Below are 20,380 nucleotides of genomic sequence, written 5' to 3' on the forward strand. Positions count from 1 at the left end.
AGATGGACTGAAGAGGCCTGCTACGCCATGTGGGTTCCTCCCTGGCCGGCCGGGAATCGAACCTATGCTGCAGAGGCTGTGGACAGCTTCACAGCGCAGTGCTCAACACGTTGCGCCACTGGGGAGGCCCATAATCATTCTTTAATGTGTATTTGAATAATTATTTTCAATTATTTTGGACAGAATTTTTCTTTGGGTAGGAGTTGAACTGCTAGTAATTTGGCTGGCAGAGTTGAGAGGGTAGGACGGGAGATATTGGTGACACTGGTAATTTGTTGTGCTGGCTGAGTACATCTGTTGAGTTACCTGTGGATAGCTGAGTTACTGAGGCTGGACCTTAGTTTACCCACTCACTTTCCTCCTTATGGCCTCTTGTGCTGTGCCCAGGTTAGAGAGTGTGGACAAAGCTGCAGTGATCTCACACTTTTTTTTTTTTTTTAAAGATTTATTTATTTATGCATACAAGAACTGGGGTACAGGCCAGAGGTGTGGGGGGTGAGAGGATTCACCAGAGACAGAGTGGGAAGCAGAACAGGCAGATTGACCGAAGTACACTGCTGAGGGGAGTAGTGGGCGAGACAGGAGAGGTCCGCTGCGCCATGTGAGTAGCTCCCCGGCTGGGGACTGAACCCGTGCTGCAGAGGCTGTAGACAGCCTCATAGGTTGTGTCCCAACCCCCTGCACCACTAGGGAGGCTCCATGCTGTGATCTCACTCTTGTGAGAGTCTCTTTGCACCCAATGAGAGGGCACATAGCTGGGGATGGAAATGCTAGGTCTGAGTCTAGGTGAAGGTACCTCCTTAGAAAGCTTGCCAGTTTTCCAAAGGGTTGGTACAAATTTACACTTCCAGAAGTAGGTAGAAGAGATTCTGTCTTTTTATTTTACATAGAAATCTTTCCCACATCCTCTCCCCACCACCATCCCCCATTCCTACCCTGCTTGGCCCAGGCCATGCCGAGCAGCAAGTCTGGGAGGGGGCAGACCAAAGCTGCCTGAGAAGCATTTAACACTTTGGACCACACAGTCAACAAAGATCCTGGTCTGGAGGACAAAGGTAGCCAAGCCATATCTGATCATGGCTATAATGGGAGCCTAGAACAAGAGCATGCCCTGCTAGAACGAATGGTGAGCTGGTCAAGTAGGTCCAATATAGCCAGGGTGGAGCACAGAGAGTGCAGGAAAAGCAGCCTCTGGTTACCATCCTTACCCCCTTCTTCTTCTCTATCCTTGCCCTTGGAGCTGGTTCTAGAAGAGGGGCCATGACCCCCAAACACTCTGCCGAGCCAGTCCTTAGCCGACAAGTTAGAGGCATGTATCTGGCCAGGAATGAGACTTGCTGTTCTTACTACCACAGGAAAGCGTCGAGCTTGGGCTGGGAGGGAGGGAGTAGTGTCCTTGTCCCCACTCTCTGCTTAGCCTTGGCCTTGGGCTTCACAGGCAGCGGACGGATTATAGTCATGTCACTCTGAAGGAGATGTCAAGGAAGAGGTTCTAAATAGGAGATTGAAACATAAGGCAGGAAAGGCTTCAAGGTGGTCTGGGCAGCCCTGGGACACCAGGTGAGGTCTGGCTCTGTGCACCTGAGGCTGCAGTCTCTGGACTGGAGCCTGGAGTACAGGTGAGTGGTGGTGTGGGTTCTATCACTCAGTTTAGACCAGTGAAACAATATAAGGATACAGGTTGGATGAATTTTGTCCGGCCTCCAAGCCCATCAAAGCCCGTCCTTACCTAAGGCAGAAGGAAGAAGTGAGAGGGTCAGGCTAATGGTTTAGAGGGTTTGGTCACCCAGTTCCACAAGGGCCAGCACTTTTCACTTGTGGGAAGCCACACTCACCGCATCTGTGCTTCGGCATGGCTCTACCCTGGTCCTCTTGGGCTGCTTCTGGCCCAGGACTGCATTCCGGATGAAGATAGGGAAGGCACTAGCAAGCTCTTCATCTGGCTCTCCCACACAGCACTGGCCGCCCAGTGAGAGCTGGGACTCCTGTAGGGGTGACCCCAGAGCCATATTTGATAAGCGAGGTGGCAGCAGAGGAGGAGGGTGGGTAGTAGTAGTGGAACAGGATCAGGATCTCTGATGCCCCATCAGGAGGCAGGAAGGAAATGAGCAGGATTCCATTCCAAAGGTGGCTCTAAAGTGCCTCACTTCTAGGCGAGGGGTGAGAGGGCTCTGGCAAGACCCTTCCCTCTCAAAAGTCCAACTTCATATTCAGTCCTGCCAAGGGTTAGATGATGATTGTCTAAGCTTCTCTGAGAAACCTTACCTGCTTCGAGCCTTTGGGCATCTTCTTGGGAATGTCCTGAACAGGAGAGCTGCAACAGTGAGACATGAAGGCAAGAGGCAGGTGAGCAACACAGAAGGGGGGAAGCACCTGCCACTACTTTCATGGCTGAGTGCTGGTCAAGGCACCTCAGTGATCTCCACTCCCAGTGCAGATCTGTCAACAGTTGGAAGTCCACAGTCACCAGAGCGGTCAAGGCTGGGGTTGGACCAGTCCTGATCTTATGACCACTACTCAGGGTCCAGCCAATTCCAATGCCCCCCAAGACATGAGGCACCTCACCATGTCCCTGGCTCGACACAGAAGTAGGAGTCCAACTGATTCACCACCCAGAGAAGAAAGGCCAATTATGCCCTGACATAAGCAGAGAGCATCTAATGAAAATCCTCTCCCTAGATAATCTGTGTAGGCAGGATCTGGGGCATAATAGTCCATGGTCCTAGGCCGTGGTCTCCCACTTCCAGTTCCAGAACTGGACATTGTGTTTTCATCCAATTCCTGGGGACCTGAGAAGCTACATACCCTCTTCTAATAGGTGGGATGATGGTGACCAAAAGCTGAAATGGTGGCTTCTCAAGCCATGATCACAGAGGCAGGATCAGGGCCTGCTCACTCTGGATGCCTCCACTCTGGCCGCAAAGGCCGTGGTGAGGCCATATGACAACCATAGGAGCGTGACTCTGGGGAGGCTGATCTGAGTAGAGGGCGTGGTGGACTCCCTCACTTTCCTCTGAAAGTGGTAGTGTTTCTAAGAAGTCTGGCAGCCAACAAGTACCAGGTCTCCCTGACTGCAACCTGAGCTGCACGCCCTAGGTGTTTCTCTCACCTCAGGCCTGGCCCTGCGTGGCATGCGAAGAAACCGATAACCCAGCTAGCTTTGCCTTTTGCCCTCTTTCTGCGTCTCCTCTGCCTCCACTGCCTAATATCTCAATTTCTTTCTCTCCTGTTCAAAGGCTGACTCAGAGGAAACTTGCTCAGCCCTCACGTCCCTCACCTGAGCAGCAGATACCTATGTAAACACGTGGGAAGTTTTCTCTATCATCAACTACACTTGAGATGGCTTGTCAATTCCCAGTGCCACTGCACCCCTAGTGCAGGTTCCACCCACCCTACTGCATTCCAGAGTTTCTCATGCCAACCCTGTCTGCTACTCTCTTAGGTTTGAGATGGTCCTACCTCAAGCATGAGTCTGAGAGCACACAATGGAAGAGGAAGTTCAGAGGTATTAGAAGCACACACATTGCCAGAGCTATCCCTTCTGGAACCCGTTTTCTCTTTAAGTCACATCCCAAGACCTCTGCTTGAAGGGTGGTGATGAATACTGAGACAAGCAAGTAAAGGGCTTTGCACAGTAAGTACCCTGGAGAGGGGAAAAATGACTACAACCCAAACCATGGCCAATCCCAGGTGGCACTTACTCTCCTGTCGACCACACAGAGTTTGTCGGGCAGGGTCTATAGAAATCGCTTAGCCATTCTCCCTCTAGGTTGTGGAAAGGGCCAGGGATCACCACCTACTATGTCTTTTCTATGCAGAGCTTCTTGGCGTGGCTATGCTTGACGCTGGAGGGCCAGGCAGGAGGGGTGTCCTTATCAAAGGTGGCATTGAGGTCAATTTCATCACTGAAGGCTGGTGGGCGAAGCTTCAGGTTCAGCATCTCCACAGGGGCTGGGCTGTTGGCAAAGATGGCCTGGTTACCTGGGATCACAGAGGCAGTCTAGGACAACAGACCCTCAAGCACAAGAGATGGCTGTGACCAAGGGGCCTGGAGCCCATGCCTGGCTCAGGATGACCCAGCTGATCTCTACAGTAAAACTACTTGGTTCAATCTTTCAGTCACAAGACAAGTGAAAGTCTAAACACATGGATGGAAGCAAGCAAAAACCCACACAAAACCCAAATATACAAACAAAAGATTGTTGCCTTTTGACCAAGTAGCTTCATTTCTCAGAACAATCATCAGTGATTGATGTAGAGGGAGGTCCCTTCCAGAACACTTATCACAGCAAATGGCACAGTATTAGAAACTGTCAAAGGTGGGGCGAGGGTGGGGGGAGGGCTCCCTGGTGGCGCAAGGGGTTAAGCACTGCACTATGAAGCAATCCGTAGTCTCTGCAGCACGAGTTCGATCCCCGGTAGGCCAGGGAGCAACCCACATGGTGTAGCAGACCTCTCCTGACTCTCCCGCTGCTCCCCTCAGCAATGGGTTTCAGTCAATCTGCCTGTTCTGTTCTCCCCTCTGCCTCTGGTGAATCCTCGCACCCCCACACCTCTGGCCTGTACCCCAGTTCTTGTATGCATAAATAAATAAATCTTAAAAAAAAAAAGAAAAGAAACTGTCAAAAGGACTCCTGGTGGCACTTCTACAGCTTGAAGATAAGACAGGTAGTAAAATATTGTTCCTAGAGAATAAATTTAGCATGGGTAAATGCTTATATGTTAAAATGTAAAAAGCAATACCAAACTCTATGTAATAGGCTACAAAAGAAAAAAATAGACTTTGTGAAAATTATTTTGTGGCTCAAAAGACACTATCAATTGAGTAAAAAGGCAATCTACAAAATGGGAGAAAATATTTGCAAATCATATCATATAAGGGATTAGTATCCAGGATATAGAGAACTTGAAACAAACAAACAAAAAAAACAATTCAAAAATGCACAAAGGTAATAGCAGCAGAAAAGCAGACTTGGGGGCTGGTGCTCTGGCTCCCCTTCGCCCCTGGCAGGGCACACAAGTGCTCACTTGTACACTGTAGCGTGCCCAGGTAAAGGCAATGCCTCTAGCTTCTGAAGTGGAGCGTTTGGTTTTGTTTTTGCTTTTCCCCATCTTAGCCTCCCCATCTTTGACTACCTTCCTTCACGGCAATCTCTAGGTTGAAAGATTTTTTTAAAATCACCTGATGATGATGAAGTTAAAAGTAAACCGTTCAACTCAGGGGTCTCTGCTAAGTGCAGCCCCCTCAACCCACAGGGTGGGCCACTGACTGTACCACAGCCCCCCGAGGACAACCCCCTAGCCCTCATTGTTGTGGCTTGTCCTGGAGAGCCCTGCAACACTTAGCAGAATAGCCAGAGAATCCAGGATTCTGGAAGTCGCATGACCTTTGGAGGAGAGAGGCAAGAATCAACAGTGGTGTCCACAGGCTGAGCAGGAAGTTGGAGGGAGAACTGTTGAAAGATTTTTTGTTGTTGTTTTAGTTTACTTTATTAATCTTTTCCTACTTATTTTAGTGGATGGCCTCCTAAGTCTCCCTGACCTAGGCTCACATCAGGTGTGTCCGAGCAGGGCAGTATCCCTGTCCTCCCCCTACTTCAGAACATTCCCATAAAGCTGGGCCAGAGTTCACCTCGAGACACCTGCCCACAGTTCTGTGTCTACTGCTCAGGGATAAAGGGATGTGCTGTGGGGTATCTCTGGCCAGGATCCCACTGGGGTTTTTAGATCAGAGGAAAGGGAGCTACCTGCACTAACTTAGGTGAGTAAGCAATCAGGGAAGCCTAGCCAATCTCTTCCTTTCCCTGGCCAGGCCCCTGGAAGCTCTACCCCTTCCTGGCCTACAGTGGGAACAAAGGCTGCAAAAACTCACCTGAACCGAACTCCCTACTGGTTGTTTTGCACATTTCTCTGGGAACCACAGGAAAAAGCAAAAGCCAAGACTACACATGCTAACCTTTTTGTAGTATCTGTTATTCTGCCACCATTACTGACTATGCATGTTCAGCCCCAAGGTAGGAAGGCACACTCAAAAGGCAGGCAGTCTAGCGAGGGCAGCTATTTTGTCTTCCAGGTGGCTCATGCAGAACTTCCTGTTGCCATCCCCTCAGACCTTGCCCAGTGGGGTCCATGGCCTGGGCCTTATTCACTCACACCTCCTTGCCATCCAGAACACTAAATTCAAGGGTTGTCACAGTGTCTCCCTCACATCCACACCTGGAACATTTCTTGTTCTCCAGACAATTCTAGGTAAATCCTTAAAAACCCTATTTTCCTTTCTGCTAAGTGTCTTTCTTCCCTTTCTACCTTCTATCTTTTCCATAAAAAGGTATTTTGACATGCCCAGCTCCCTTCCTTGGACATTATTTCAAGATGAACTTTAGCAAAGCAAAGGAGTAAAGAGAAAGATATAAAATGTGAGAAACAGTGGATCCAGTCCAGGGGAGAGTTGGGGAGTTCTAGGCCAGCTGCCTTGCCACTCATCTGCCCCCTGCGATCAATGGTGGCTCCCACAGCTATCTGTCAGTGTAGAAAACAGGAACTTCCCTGAATATCCACTGAGAGGTGGCTGCCTGGGTGAACAGGGCTTGTGTACTCCACATACTCTGGGTGGCAGGAAGAATACCATGGATCTCTGTGAATAAATCTAGATATTTTCTCCAAGGCATTCCTGGGAGTCACATTTTACAATTAAAGAATGATACCAAAGCAACAAGAAACACCTAAAATCAAGCCCCCTAATTACCTTCACATCAGTGTATGTCTAGGAGGGCACCCATGCAGCTGGTTAGAGGCACAAATCAGTCCCACTAGACAGGTCTTCCTCAAGTATCCCCAACAGCTTCCATTGTCTTCAAGAGAAAATCCATCCTTCAAGGCTGGCTAAAAAGCGGCCTTCGGCTGGGCTGCTTTCTCCCAACCACACCCAGCTGTCATGCCTCGGGGTCTCCACACTTACTAGTTTCACACCTGGACTGCTCTTCATTCAGATTTGATTGTTGGTTGAAGGAATGTGCCATTGAGATCATGAAAGCTTAAGACTTCTTCCCTGTCTTGGGGGACAGCTGTTATGGGAGCAAGGTACAGAGAGGGTCTTTGCGGAACCTGTAGTTTGAGGGCCTTGCCATCAGAGCACAAAGAAGACAGGGGAAAACAGCTCAGAATTCATCAACTATTTTTGAGAGTCTGGGCCCTAGGAGTGAACCCTGAATTTAGGACAGTGCCTAGTTAAAAGAAGGGCTAATGTTAAAAGCCACAGACCTGCCACCCTAACTTTTATGCCCAGAAAAATACAGGAGAAAAAGAGATGATGAGAAGTCCAGTCCAGCACTGTACAGATGTTGGCTTGTTAGCTGTGGTGTCCTGCTGGCTTGAAAGACAGGGGAGAGCAGAGCAGTCTTTTCTGTAAGTGGGCTGCAGGCTCTGGCATGAGACTTACTCAAAACTAAGTGGGTAGGGCCTCCCTGGTGGCGCAGCGGTTGAGCGCTGATCTGTGAAGCTGTCCGCAGCCTCTGCAGCGCCAGTTAAATACCTGGCCGCCGGCGAGGGTTCCACATGGCGTGGCAAACCTCTCCTGTCGCGCTTGCTGCTCCCCTCAGCAGGGTACTTCGTCAGTCTGCCTGTTCTGCTCCCTGCTCTGGCTCTGGTGAATTCTTTCACCCTCCCACGCTTCTGACTGTACCCAGTGCTTGCATAAATAAATAAATAAATAAATAAATCTTTAAAAAAAAACCCCCAAAAAAAAAAAAACAAAAAATCTAAGTGGGTACATCCCCAACTGGAAGCTATAGACCAAACTCCATGATGTAGTATGTTCTAAAGGTCTACCCACAAGATGGTCTCTAAGACCATCAGCTCTCTGAGGGCGTACACTGTACTTGTCAAGCTCCTCACAGAGCTCTGTGTTACCTGGGGCTCTAGGGTGGCATGGACAATGGGCTCTGAGGGTGATGAGAAAGAACCAGAAACAGGGCCTTCCTGGTAGCGTAAGGAGTTAAGCAGCAGCACTAACCTATCAACAACCTCTGCAGCACAAGTTCGATTCCCGTCTGGCCAGGGAGGTGACCCACATGGCGCAACAGACCTCTCCTGCCTCACCCGCTTCTCCCCTCAGCAGTGTATTTCAGTAGATCTACCTGTTCTGCTCCCCACTCTGTCTCTGTTGAATCCTCTCACCTACCCCCCCCCCGCTGCCGTACCTCTGGCCTGTACCCCAGTTCATGTATGCATAAATAATTAAACCTTTAAAAATATATATCCACTGTATAGCCTATAAGGATGGCTCCTGAAGTGCCTTATGCATGGTGCCAAGGGGTCTGGGACATCTGGGTTAGGGGTAGGGGGCGTGCCATGATGTCCAAAGACTGATATGCTGAACAGACAGGAGGAGCGGGGGGAATGGGTCACAGCTTCAAGTGGAGGTAGTGACAAGGGAAAGAGTCAGGGGGCAACACAGAAGGTAGATGGGCAGTCGTCAGGAACTGGTAGGAGGGGGGGAAAGACAGAGCATAATGATTTCCCAAAGGACACTGAAAAGTGGCTCAAATAAAAGGTTGGGTCACTGGGTTATGTGCCTTCTGCTTGGGCCATCGGCTGGGCAGCTAGGTAGGGGTAGCCCTGAGGATACCCTCAGGCACACATCTACAGTGAAACACTCATAAGGAGAAATGAGAGGCTACTCCTGGCAAGGACACATATCTCTGCCTGTTGGCACCCTCTGCTGGCAGCTTAAATGCACACATTCCAGAAACAAGAGTGGAATTATTTCGGTGAGTTGTTTCATGTTTGTCTCAGAATCTGGGACCATAGATGCATTTGACGAGCCATCCCATCATCAGGAGGGCCTGAGACAGTCTGTGCTCCTGTCCCTTCCCAGACCATGTCTAGGTCCTCTCTGCACCACTCTGGCCTCTCCCTGTCCTAGTCCGGAAGTTGCCTCAAAGCTGTTTTCCAGCTAAATCTTGGCTGTCTCCCAGAGGAGGAAGTCCACAGCCATCAGGCCCACCCGGACCACCCACCCCACCAAAGCCAGGAGCAGATAGTCTGACCAGAAGGCTCTTCCAGCTGCATCATACAAGAGGGTCAACAAACCTCTCTAAAACCAGGCGGTTGACAGTCTCACTGTCCACTGGCGGCAGGTTCAGGGTTTCCTGTAGCATCGTTAGCTTTTTTTTCAGGCTCTTAGGGAAGGAAAGAGAAGAGTGTGAAAAAAGGCTGAGACATCAACTCCAGAGAGACTTCCAAGGATACCAGCAACATCACAAAGGGGAGGTCCCTGGGGAACAGAGCAAGGCCTGAAACTGCATTAAGCTCAAGAGCTTAGGACCACCCAGCCTCAGAACCCCTCTCTGGTGGCCCCCTCATCTGGTGACCTCGTGGATGTAGGTACAGGACAGACTGTGAGAGAAGACCCACTGTGCTGGTTGCCCTCTGCTGAGGAGCCCCAGCTCCAGACCAGAGCCAAGGAATACATCCTGAGCCAAGCAGACCCAGGACGATGCAGGGAGCCCAGAACCACCATTGATTGGTGCATAGGCTCCTGGGCAGGGTTAGCCCAGTCTTGAGCTTGGAGGGCACACTAACTCTCATTTCCTATCTGGGCAGGGATATCTCTCACCATGATTTCCTTGTCAGCACTCTGTAGGTCTTTCTGGGCTGACTTCAGCTCTAACTTAGCCTGGTCCAGTTCAGAGCAGACTGTCTGCAACTATAACAAAGGGAGGAAAGGGTGAACCAAGGGGTAACTACGTGTCCCGCCCCCACCTACTGCTACCCAGTGCACGTTCAGGATAGTTCAGGGTCCAGAAGGATATGGAGGGAGACGCTAGCGCTATTGGGCTAGGCCTTAATCTGGCAACGTCCATCTGGAGATTCCCAGGAGCAAGGGCTGCTTCCCATCCCCTGCAGTAGGATGCACACGCACAGAAATGAAAGCAGCTGTACTGACTGAATCAGATTCCAAGAGTCCTCCTACTCTGGGTCTGGTACATAAACAGGCCTCTGAAGTCATCATATTTGGGATTGTGCTCTCCAGCCAGTTTAGGTACCCAGAAGCCAGGAAGAGTAGAGGGGAGCATAAGTGTGTACATACTGGGGTGATCCCTTCATGATCTGATCCCCTAAGTGGACAATCCAAGCAATCAGAGCCAATGCCCAGTAAGGACCAGTAAACAGTCTCTGTGAGTCATCCAACAGCATCCATGGAGTCGGGTGCACCATGAGGCCCATGGCCTTGCTCAGAAGACATAAATGAGTACAAAAGGGACAGTCACCTCTCCCCTCACCCTGTGCTCCCCATTGTGTTACCTTGTTTCTGGAAGAAAACAAGTCCTTCCTCAGCTTGTCAGCTAGCTCTCCTGAAGCCTTCCGTGCCTCTTTTAGATTCTCGTACTCTCTGCAAAGGGGCCACGGAAAGATACCAGATCACAAGTCCCTGTTGATCAGACTGAGCCATAGCACCAATTGAACACAAAATCCAGTCCAAGCCCTTAGGCCCTTTTCACTCCGACTCTGACACCTGAGCCCAACAGGGACAAGGAGGTCCTGCACTCAGTGCAGGGAAGCTGGTGAAGTCTCTGTTTCCTGCCTGACTTGCAGTAACTGATGATTTGAGAAGGTGTGCAGGAAGCCCTGGCCCCACTAGGAGGCCCCATATACCACCCAGCCCCAACAGGAGGCATCTGGGATCCTCAGTGTTGCCAACCAAGTGGTCCTTTTCCCCAACCTCACACCCAAAGTAGTAGAGAATGCTAGCACAGCTTTGGATGCAAGCCAGGCAGGGTCAGTAACAGTGCTGATGGGAAACAGGTCCCAAAGATCATGGTGGGGCTTGTAGGTCAGATAGCTGTGCCAATCTCCTTGGAAATAATACTTAAATTCATACTCAAGTCTCTCAATCACCCTATCAGGAATGTTATTACTTTATCTAATTAGGAAGCTGAGGGTCAGAGAGATAAAGAAACTGGCCACACATGAGAGATGGGGCCAGAGGTTCATACAGAGGCAGCATGGCTCCAGAGCTTGCCCCTGAAGTCCATCTACTCTGCTTTACCAGCGATGGGAAACAGACAAAGAGGCAGGGCTGGGGTGCCATGGGTTAGCTCCTAGGATTGGAGAGAGGGGCCAGAGTACACACTTCTTGAGGGACACGCAGTACACAGCTAGCTGCTCCACCGCCGACTGTCCCACACCCATGTCTCGGATCATCTCCTCCACCTCGGGCCGCTGGCTCTGGAGTAGGAGATCAATCCTGAAAAACACCCGGCCCACGGCATTTAAAATCCGGAGGCTGATGGGTAGGTACCCAGTACAGCGCTGCCTCTCTTTGCTGCTGTTGCTATGGTGACAGCCTGGGCTGCTAGGATGCTTTAGCAGGCGGGTCTGTCCAAGGAAAGGCTCCACAGCAGATCTGAGCATAGCTGTAGGGATGCTGCCGGGGAAGAAGGGGTGCTGAAAGAGGGTCTCAAGGTCTGGGATCTCAGGAGAAACGTTCTTAGAGCAAAACCCCTGCCAGGCCATCTGGCCAAAGGCATCAGGGACAGGAAGGCATGTGGACAGGGTCCCCATGGAAAGTAGTGGAGCCCATAGAAGCTAAGAAAGGAGACCTGTGCCCAAACCCAGCTATATGGCCTATGGAAAGTGACCCAACCCCTGCTGCCATCCTGAGAGATGTGCCACCGAGGGGGCCTGGCCACCTAGGTGGCCCTGCCAACACGGGGCAGGGCACAAGCTCCAAGTTCACCTCTCCATGGTCTTCATCTTGCTCCTGAGTCGGCGAGCCTCCTCCCGTGCTTGTTTGGTCTCATCCTGCTGCTGCTCCAAGTACCTCATCTGCTTCTAAAGAGCAAACACACCCAGACCTGTTGCTGGCAGGCTCCCAGGGGCCATGGCTAAAGTCACTAGGAGACCGCCACCCTGGAATTGTTTGCATTTGAAAATGCTAACAACTACATGCCCCCAACACCTGGAGGCTGCTGAGTTTCCCTCTACTTTGTTATTTTTCTGCTAAGAAGCCCAAGGACAACTGCTTCTTTTACCTCCCTGCCTAGTTCCTCCTGTGATATGTCTTATCAGAGGCACAGCCCACTATATGCTCATCGTGGGCTGCAGGGTCCCGTGACCTGGACCTCATGGCACATTCCATGCAGAATTCTGAAGAAGCCCAGTGTACAAATTCAGGTTTCACTCTCCACCACCCACAGCCACAGACCATTGCCAGATAGGAGAGCTGAGTAAGCAGCAACTGGCTAAACTGCCCTCAGCACAAGACCACTCCATCTCTGGGAATGCCATCAGAGACTCCTGCTCCGCAGTTAGGTGCTGGTTTGCTTCCACCCTCCCAAGGGACAGGTCACACGATCCAGCCCAGCCACCAGGCAGGAACAGAGACAATGACCATACTGGGGCCCTGTCTGTTCGCAAGGATGACTCCCTTTCCCTTTCAAAGGGCATCCAGTAAGGACTGCTCCTTCCTACAAGGCCAGAATATCAATTACAGGTTCAGATCAATCGCCTCGTGCCCGTTAGAGAGCAAGAGGCTCACCAAGTCAGGCTGATACAAAATTCATCTAGGTCTAGAGCTGCTTGCTCCACAGGCTTTGATCTGCCTGGTCAGCTCAGCATAGCTGACGACTTCAAAGGCCCCTTGCTCCTCCCTGGGACGTTGTTTGATCCAGCTCCAGAGAGCAGCCTGACGAAGGACTACAGTGCCAAAAGAAGGTTCCTCAGACTGGCATCATTGGTGGAGTACAAATCACTTTTGGAAACATGGTCCTGCCTCACTCAGGTCTTGGCTGGGCAGCCCCTCCATGAAGCACTGGGAAGGCCCCCACGTCTCCAAACTAGAGTACACAACCACAAACATATGCAATATGGCCCTTTTCTTATGGATGAATACACTATGGGAGAAATGGAGAAGATGAGATTTGCCTCCATTTTACAATTGTGCAAACCAAAATATCGACCAATGCAGAAGATAATAAGCCCAGAGTGGTGAGCCCAGGACTGGGGCTACATCTCCCCACCAACTTGTGCCCACAGGACATGGGGACCCACCTTGAGGGTGGAGCACAGCATTTCAGCCTTGTCTAAGGCTTTCTGCAGAGATTCCACGGTGGCATTGCGCTCTTCCAGAGTGTCCCGCAGAGTGTCAATGATGGCCTGGCTGTCTCGTTTCTCCTTCTCTAGAGCAGGGGTGAAGGGTGGAGGTGATGGGTAGAGGCACATCTACCCATCAGCCTGAGAACCTGGGCCCTTAGACTCTAGAATCCACCTCTGAGGCAGGTTAAGGAACAAGTCTCAGGCCAGAAACAGGTTCCCCACCTCTGACACCAAACAAGGGAAGTAGAGAAAGCACCATTTCATTCAAGGGATGAGTTCCTCTTTCTGTTGCTAGGAATCATTTGCATAAAGGTTTCACTGTTTCCCATTTCCATGGATCTAGTTAATCATCCCAGACCTCAAGGTAGTTTGGTTCTGGCCAAACTCAGTGGCTGAACCCTCTCCTACATATTTTCTGTGCCATCAGATAACCCCTGTCCAGTCTGGGTCCTGGGCAAGAAGCCCAGGTAAAGATCAGAGGCTTACCTGGACATGCTGGCTCACTTGGACAAGGTGGACATTTACAGTCACCCCTCCTCTCCTTTTTGCCAAGCACAAGAGCTGGCAAGATACTTGGACATACAAAATTGGGCGAGCCCCTTGCTTTGCCAGAAGATCAGAGGTCTTCCTCCCCATAGCCTCTCCCTCTAACACCTAAGTCAGGAGCTTCTCAGGGTCCCTTTTCTCTTGCTAACTTACCTTTCTGGGAAAGCTGGGCTCTGATAGTGTCCAGTTCATTCTGTAAGGCAATATCCACAATAAAGAGAGGAAGGCATCATTGCTGCCTCCACACAGCCTCCTATAAGGCTTGTGGGAAGGCTCACCAGGAACAAAGAAGCCTATAGATCCAGGGATGCATGTACTTCAATGCCTGCTTTATCTCTCTATCTTTCTAAAAAGTAGATACAATGGAAGAAAATAATCTTGGGAGCAAGACCCCAGGAAAAAAGCAGAACAGGAGCAAGAGAAATGAAGTTGGGCCTATGTGATCAGTCTCACAGCAGGGGCTTCCATCATTTCCTTGGCCCTATGCTGGCTCTAGGCATCAGCTACACAAAGTCGAGATGGTCAAAGACCTAGGTCACCATTCCTTCCCCTGGGGTCTGCCTGCTTCACAGTGCATGCTCTCCAAGCTCTAAGTTGGCTCTGTGGACCAGAAGCCTTCTGGTCCCAGAATCTAATAGGGTAGGTGAGCTACCATGACAATTTTGCACCCTTGATGGAACCTCACACATGCTAGGCTCTAACCAGGGTTAAATGAGCCTCTCAAAGGGAAGGCATACATTCTAAAGTGACTGCCACAGACCCACTGAGAGGCAGGGGCAGAACTGAGCCCAGATGCCATTGAAAAGTTCAGAGCATTCAGCACTCCTGTGGGGAAGAGAGGTAACTAATTTATAAGCAAGAAATCCAGGCTCTGCAGAACCAAAGGGCTTGGCCAAGGGTTCACAGTGATTGCTGGATGGAATCCAGACAAATCCTCCTCCAGATCACCACCCCCAAGTCAATACAAGACTCAGAATCTCACATGTGACTATTACTAAGGCTCTACCCCAGAGGGTAGACATGTCTCTAAACATCAAACTTTCCACCCAGGAGTTCGGGGGTAGGAGCTTTTGGTGGTTGCTCTGGTCCGTAATAGAACACCTAGGAGTGGAAGTGATGGTTAGAGAAAGGCATCCATGGGTTGCCTGAAAACAGACACCAGCCCTAGGCTACTTTTAGTCCTCTGGGTCTTTCTGTACCTAAACAAGGTACCATCCTAGCCCTTGCTCCAAACCATTGAAGATGTTGCGGCCTTGTCTCCCAGATCTGGCTTTGAAAGCCTTTTATAACTACTTTTATCACAGAGGACATGCTCTAAAACTAGGAACAGTCATGATGATAAATGTGTTGGCTCTAAACACAAAAGCTGTATGTGTTGAAGCAGTGAGGTTCCAGGGACATCATGGAAGCCTGGGGAAAAGGTCAGACAGGACCCTGATCTAACAGATACCCAGAAAATTAACCCTTGGAGGCCTAGTTCACTTAAGAACCCCAGTATCACTTCCTCAAGAGGGCTCTGTCAATCCAGCCCCCTTGTCACCAAGAAAATTGAATCTTATACTTGAGGGGAAGCAGTAGAAGCAGTTTATCCTCTCCTGTAGCGTGGGTTTCTACTTTGGCTATACATTTTAATGCCAAGATATTGTCCTCTACTAAAAGTCTGGGAAAGACTCAGGCACCTGGCTTTATCATGTTCCCCAGGCAGTTTCACACATCTTCTCTGGCTGAAATGTCTCTAATCGTCCTATCAGGTAAATGGGCTAAGAAAGATGACTGCAGATTCTCTGCAAGGTGAGGAGAACTTGGGGAAAGGAAATCTGCCCTTGGGTCAGATATGCCCTGAAATCCCAAGGAGAGGATTCACAGCAAACTTGCTCCCTTCATTCCTAACTGTGTTTCTCCAATGACTGGGTCTTACCACTTATCATCTGCTCTCCTTGCCTATTCCTTTACCAAGTCTCCCTTCTAGAACTCCATCTAGATACCCTGCCTGGGTAGGAGCAGAAAGTGAACTCTCAGAGGGTTTGCAGTTCAGAATAAGGTAAATTCTAGGTACCTTTAAGAATTCTGCATCTAAGACACTCTCCTCCTCCTGAGCAAGGTCAAAGAAAAGTTTATTGATGATGGATCTTCTGCCAACCTGGAAGAGAGAACAAGATAGCATATGACTGTATAGTTGTGTCATGGGCAAGGAAGACAGGAGTATATGTGTAGCCTAGCATGCAGCCTGACCTATTTTCAGGCCTAACCTTTCATAGCACATCTCCTGAAGTCAGATGACCACTGCAACTGTTTAAGAATCCCAGCTGGAGTCACTGGTTTTCTGGTTACTGAAGTCATGTCACTGAAGACCCATGTAGGCACCCCAACTCTATGTGCTAGGCATTAAGGAAATGGGAGAAACCAGAAAAGGAAGCCAAATCTACCCATGTGAAGACTGATCCAGGTAACAAGTACACTTGCCAGCTACCCTTGAGCATGAGTAGGCCTCCTGAGTCACTCCAAGGCACATGTGAGGCTCAACAGGCTTCAAACAATTAGGGTCCAAAAAGGTCAAAGATACTTGATTGGTTTCAGAGATCTCTCCTCATTCCTGCTCTCTGTCGAGGAAAAATTGTCTTCAGCTGCAGTGGTTCTACCCCACCACCCTCACCTGGATTCGGCACTGTGGGCAAGTCCGACTTGGTGCTGTCTCGAACCACTGAATTAGGCTAGAATGAGAAGTAGAAAAACATGCTGGTGAGCCCTGGCTGGAGTTCAGGCATACAGATCAGTAGCTACCCTGACTACAGTGGGGTCTGTCCTGCTCCTCTCCCACCCAATATCTACCCACACAAGAGGGCAGAACCACTAAGAGTGAATGCACATCTCACAAGACCTAACTGGTACAAGTACTCGAAGCAGTATGGTCCTTTTATTTTTTTTAGGAACCTGTTAGCTTGGCCCTCCCTACTCCTGAGCTGACCTTTTGTTAACCTTCTAGGCTTTAACTAAGGAGGCAATGGTCAAAACCCAGGATCAATCAGAGATGAGAACTTCCCCTACTTTAATCTGGAACTCTCAAAGGGCTACGCTTTCAAAGTAAAGGTAAACCAGAAGCAAAAGCAGGTAGCAATAAATCAAAACAAAGCTCAGCTTTGCATCATCTATTTGCGTGGTCCAACAAAATCTCAAACATTAAGCTTTAGTCTCCTACTAGTGGACTCTCTCACCCCCAAGGACCAGAGAGAAAAGGAATCAATTCTGGAAGATACCATCAATCTAGGCCTCAAATATTTTTTTCTGTAAATAATTTCTCAAATGTTATCTATAATACATAATCAAAGCTAACCACGTAGTATGGAAAATGACACAGCAATGAGAATGAATGTGCCTACAACTAAGAACGTTATGATGAATAACACAAACACAACATTGAGGAAGAGAAGCCAGGTTTTTTAAAAAGTATATGGTGTATGTGTACATTTACATAAGGTAAAAAAAAATAAGCAAATTTTATCTATGCTACTGAAAGTCAAAATAGTGGTTACCCTTATGTGAGCCCTGGCTTGAATGCCGGTATACAGATCAGTATCTACCCTGACCACAATGGGGTCTGTCCTGGGAAGAAAGAAATGGGTGGGAGTGATGGGAAGAGTGCATGAGAAGGTTTCCAGAGTGCTAGTGTCTGTGTCTTGGTCTGAATTCTGGGTGCTTGGGTGTGTATGGTTTGTGAAAAATTCTCCACACCATATATTCATTATATGTGTGCTTTTATAGAAAATGTATTATATTTTAATAAAATATATATTTTCCTGGGCTTCCCTGATGGTGCAAGGGGTTAAGCACCACACTATGAAGCAATCCACAGCCTCTGCAACACGAATTCGACCACCGGCACCCCCGCCGGCCAGAGAGAAACCCACATGGCGAAGCAGATCTCTCCTGTCTCGCCTGCTGCTCCCCTCAGCAGTGTATTTCAGTCAGTCTGCTTGTTCTGCTCCCCACTCTGCCTCTGGTGAATCCTCTCACCCCCCCACACCTCTGGCCTGTACCCCAGTTCTTGGACGCATAAATAAATAAATCTTTAAAAAAAAAAATAAAATATATATTTTCCTTCACAGAAAGAAAAAATACTACAAGTGCAAACCAGAACATATCCACAAAGATTTCAGATATTGGAATTATCAGACATAGACCATAACACTTTGTTAAATAAAAATTTAAAAAATAATAATAATCAAGATTGAAACAATCAGTAGAGAATTAGAAACTAAAAGGTGACCGAGCAGAATTTAGCAAGAACCAAACAGAAATTTTAAAATTGAAAAAATGGTCATAACTAGGAATTCTATTGTCAAGTTTAATAGCATTTCAGACATAGTTGAAGAACTGGTAAATTGAAAGCTAGGTCAGAGAAAACACTGAGAATTTAAAAGTTGGGAAAATATGTAAGAGATGATAAGAAACACAGAAGATAATTAGGAGTTTCAGAAAGAATTAGGTAGAATAATGCCTGTCTGTGCTACCTTATATTACATGAGTATGTTTGCAGAGATGATTAAGTTTCTTGAAATGGAGCAATTATCCAGACTTGCTCATGTAATTACAATGGTCCAAAAAAGAAAGTCTGGCGTGTTAAGAGATATAACAGAGAGAAATGAAGGTATAATACAAATGGATTTGAAAATGGAGAAAGGGGTTATGCAACCACAGAAGGTAAAATCCTACGTACACCTTGATTTTAATCTAGTAAGAAACCTCTAGGGAAATTATAAAACATGTTGACATGAATTAGAATGAAAATACAACACACCAAAAATAGCAAAAGCAGTGCTAAGAGGGAAGTTGATAGCTGTAAACACACTTAATAAAAAAGAACACATCTTTTAGGGTGGCCATTAAAAAAAAAAAAAAACAGAAACAGAAAATAGTAAGTGGTGATGAAGATGTGGAAATGGGAACCCTGTGCATTACTGGTGGGAATGTAAAATGGTACAGTCCTAGGAAAACAGTAAATCATTTTCTCAAAAAATTAAATATAGAATTAGCGTATGATTCAGCTCTTCCACCTCCAGACATAACTCAAAAGAAATGAAAGCAGGGGCGTCCCTGGTGGCCTAGGGGTTAACACTCAGTGCTACAGCTGAGTTCGATCCCGGGCCAGGGAACTAACGCACATATGGTGCAGCAGACCTCTCCAGTTTCACCCACTGCTCCCCAGTGTATTTCAGAAAATCCACCTGTTCTGTTCCCTACTCTGTTTCTGGTGAATCCTCTCCTTAATGTGCAAACTCACCTCTGCTGGGGCTAACAGTTTTGAAATTACATTTCTTTGCACAAAGAATTTAGGTTGTCCCTAAATTGAGTCCCTACTATTCACTGAACCAACTTATTCGCACCCCTGATTTAGCTCAGCTGTCACATCCTGTGGGCGGCCTAGCCAGCCCCGTCTCCGCCCAGGTTAGAGACCTCCCGTGGGGCTCCGTCAGGTGTGATCCTCATCAGCCGTCTGCAAGCCGACACAGGTCACTCACCATTGCAGGTGGAAGGTGTGGCCGCAGTGGATGGCGGCCACGTCGCGGGAATGGTCGAAGAAGTCGGAGCATATGGTGCACAGAGCACGGATAGGCATGATGACTGGACTCGATAAGCCCAGATAATCAAGGACTCCACGACCCGTCCAGCTTTGGGGCCGCAGCCCCGCGACTCCGCTCACTTCAAATTTGGCTCCACGGCGCGACTTCCTGGAGTAGGCCGGAAGTGACCCGATGGGGCGGGGCCTGAATGTCGGTCTGGATTGGACAGCCTCCCGGGGGCGTGGCCTAAGGGCCGACGGCCGTATAGAATCGTGGGGCGGAACGGGGTACAGTCCATAGCTCCCTGCCATTTCTAGTAAGTCAGCTAGCTGTTACCGCAAGGGCGCAGCGTTCGATTGCAACCCCGAGCTTTTGTGCCCCCGACCGGGCCACTTTCTAGAGCTACAAAGGGAGTTATGAGCCCAAGCCAGAGCTTGGTGCGAGGCGGGTGGGGAACGGGCTTCACAGCCCTATTCTCTCAAGAGCAGCCTTCACTGCACCTGTGGAGGGTCGGGAAGACAGTGGCCCTTGGGGAATGGGGCGAATTCCGACAGAGCGCGGGTCCCCAGTGCTCTGGCAGCCCCTATTTCTCAGACCGAAAGAATGCTCCACCCTCTCAGCCCTCAGCTGTGTGGTCCTAGAAAGATGGTCATAGGGGATAACCACCCCAGGTTCTCCCTGGCTTTATCCAAACGTGGCATGCCACTTCCTAAGTTTGGAGGCCGCAGGGCCATTACCCCGACTTTAGCTCTTTTTAGCTCCACGGAGGATCAGTTATGCCTCAGGACTATAGTAGGGTTAGAATTTTGGAGGACTTAGATGCTTAATTGACCGGTGACTAACAAACCCTTTTTCTTTTTTAATGTACATACATGGGTTCTAAGTATAACAAAATCCCTTTTTAAAAAATATTTATTTATGCATAAAAGAGCTGGGGTACAGGCCAGAGATGCAGGGTGTGAAAGGATTCACCAGAGACAGAGTGGGGAACAGAACAGGCAGACTGACTGAAATACACTGCTGAGGGGAGCAGTGGGTGAGACAGGAGAGGTCTGCTGGGCCATGTGGGTTTCTCTCTGGCCAGCTGGGAAAGGCTGGGGATCGAACTCGTGCTGCAGAGATTGTGGATTGCTTCATAGTGCGGTGCTTAACCCCTTGCGCCACCAGGGAGGCCCAAC

General features: G+C 49.0%; 1 protein-coding gene across 1 annotated transcript; it reads right to left on the minus strand.

The window, feature by feature from the left end:
• Positions 1 to 454: 454 nt before the first annotated feature.
• Positions 455 to 19,370, minus strand: TRAIP (TRAF interacting protein). Its single transcript, XM_037529336.2, has 15 exons — positions 19,161 to 19,370; positions 16,298 to 16,355; positions 15,701 to 15,784; positions 13,798 to 13,837; positions 13,054 to 13,181; positions 11,741 to 11,835; positions 11,135 to 11,248; positions 10,306 to 10,393; positions 9,617 to 9,706; positions 9,091 to 9,179; positions 3,801 to 3,956; positions 2,266 to 2,314; positions 1,836 to 1,985; positions 1,679 to 1,729; positions 455 to 1,466 (listed from the first exon to the last, which is right to left on the minus strand). The coding sequence occupies exons 1-15, from the start codon at positions 19,256 to 19,258 to the stop codon at positions 1,347 to 1,349; spliced, it is 1,410 nt and encodes a 469-aa protein (XP_037385233.1). The 5' UTR covers positions 19,259 to 19,370; the 3' UTR covers positions 455 to 1,346.
• Positions 19,371 to 20,380: the final 1,010 nt, after the last annotated feature.

This window comes from Talpa occidentalis, unplaced genomic scaffold (genome assembly GCF_014898055.3).
Source record: "Talpa occidentalis isolate TD23 unplaced genomic scaffold, MPIMG_talOcc4v2.1 talOcc4.10, whole genome shotgun sequence".
In the NCBI taxonomy this organism is placed as follows: domain Eukaryota; kingdom Metazoa; phylum Chordata; class Mammalia; order Eulipotyphla; family Talpidae; genus Talpa; species Talpa occidentalis.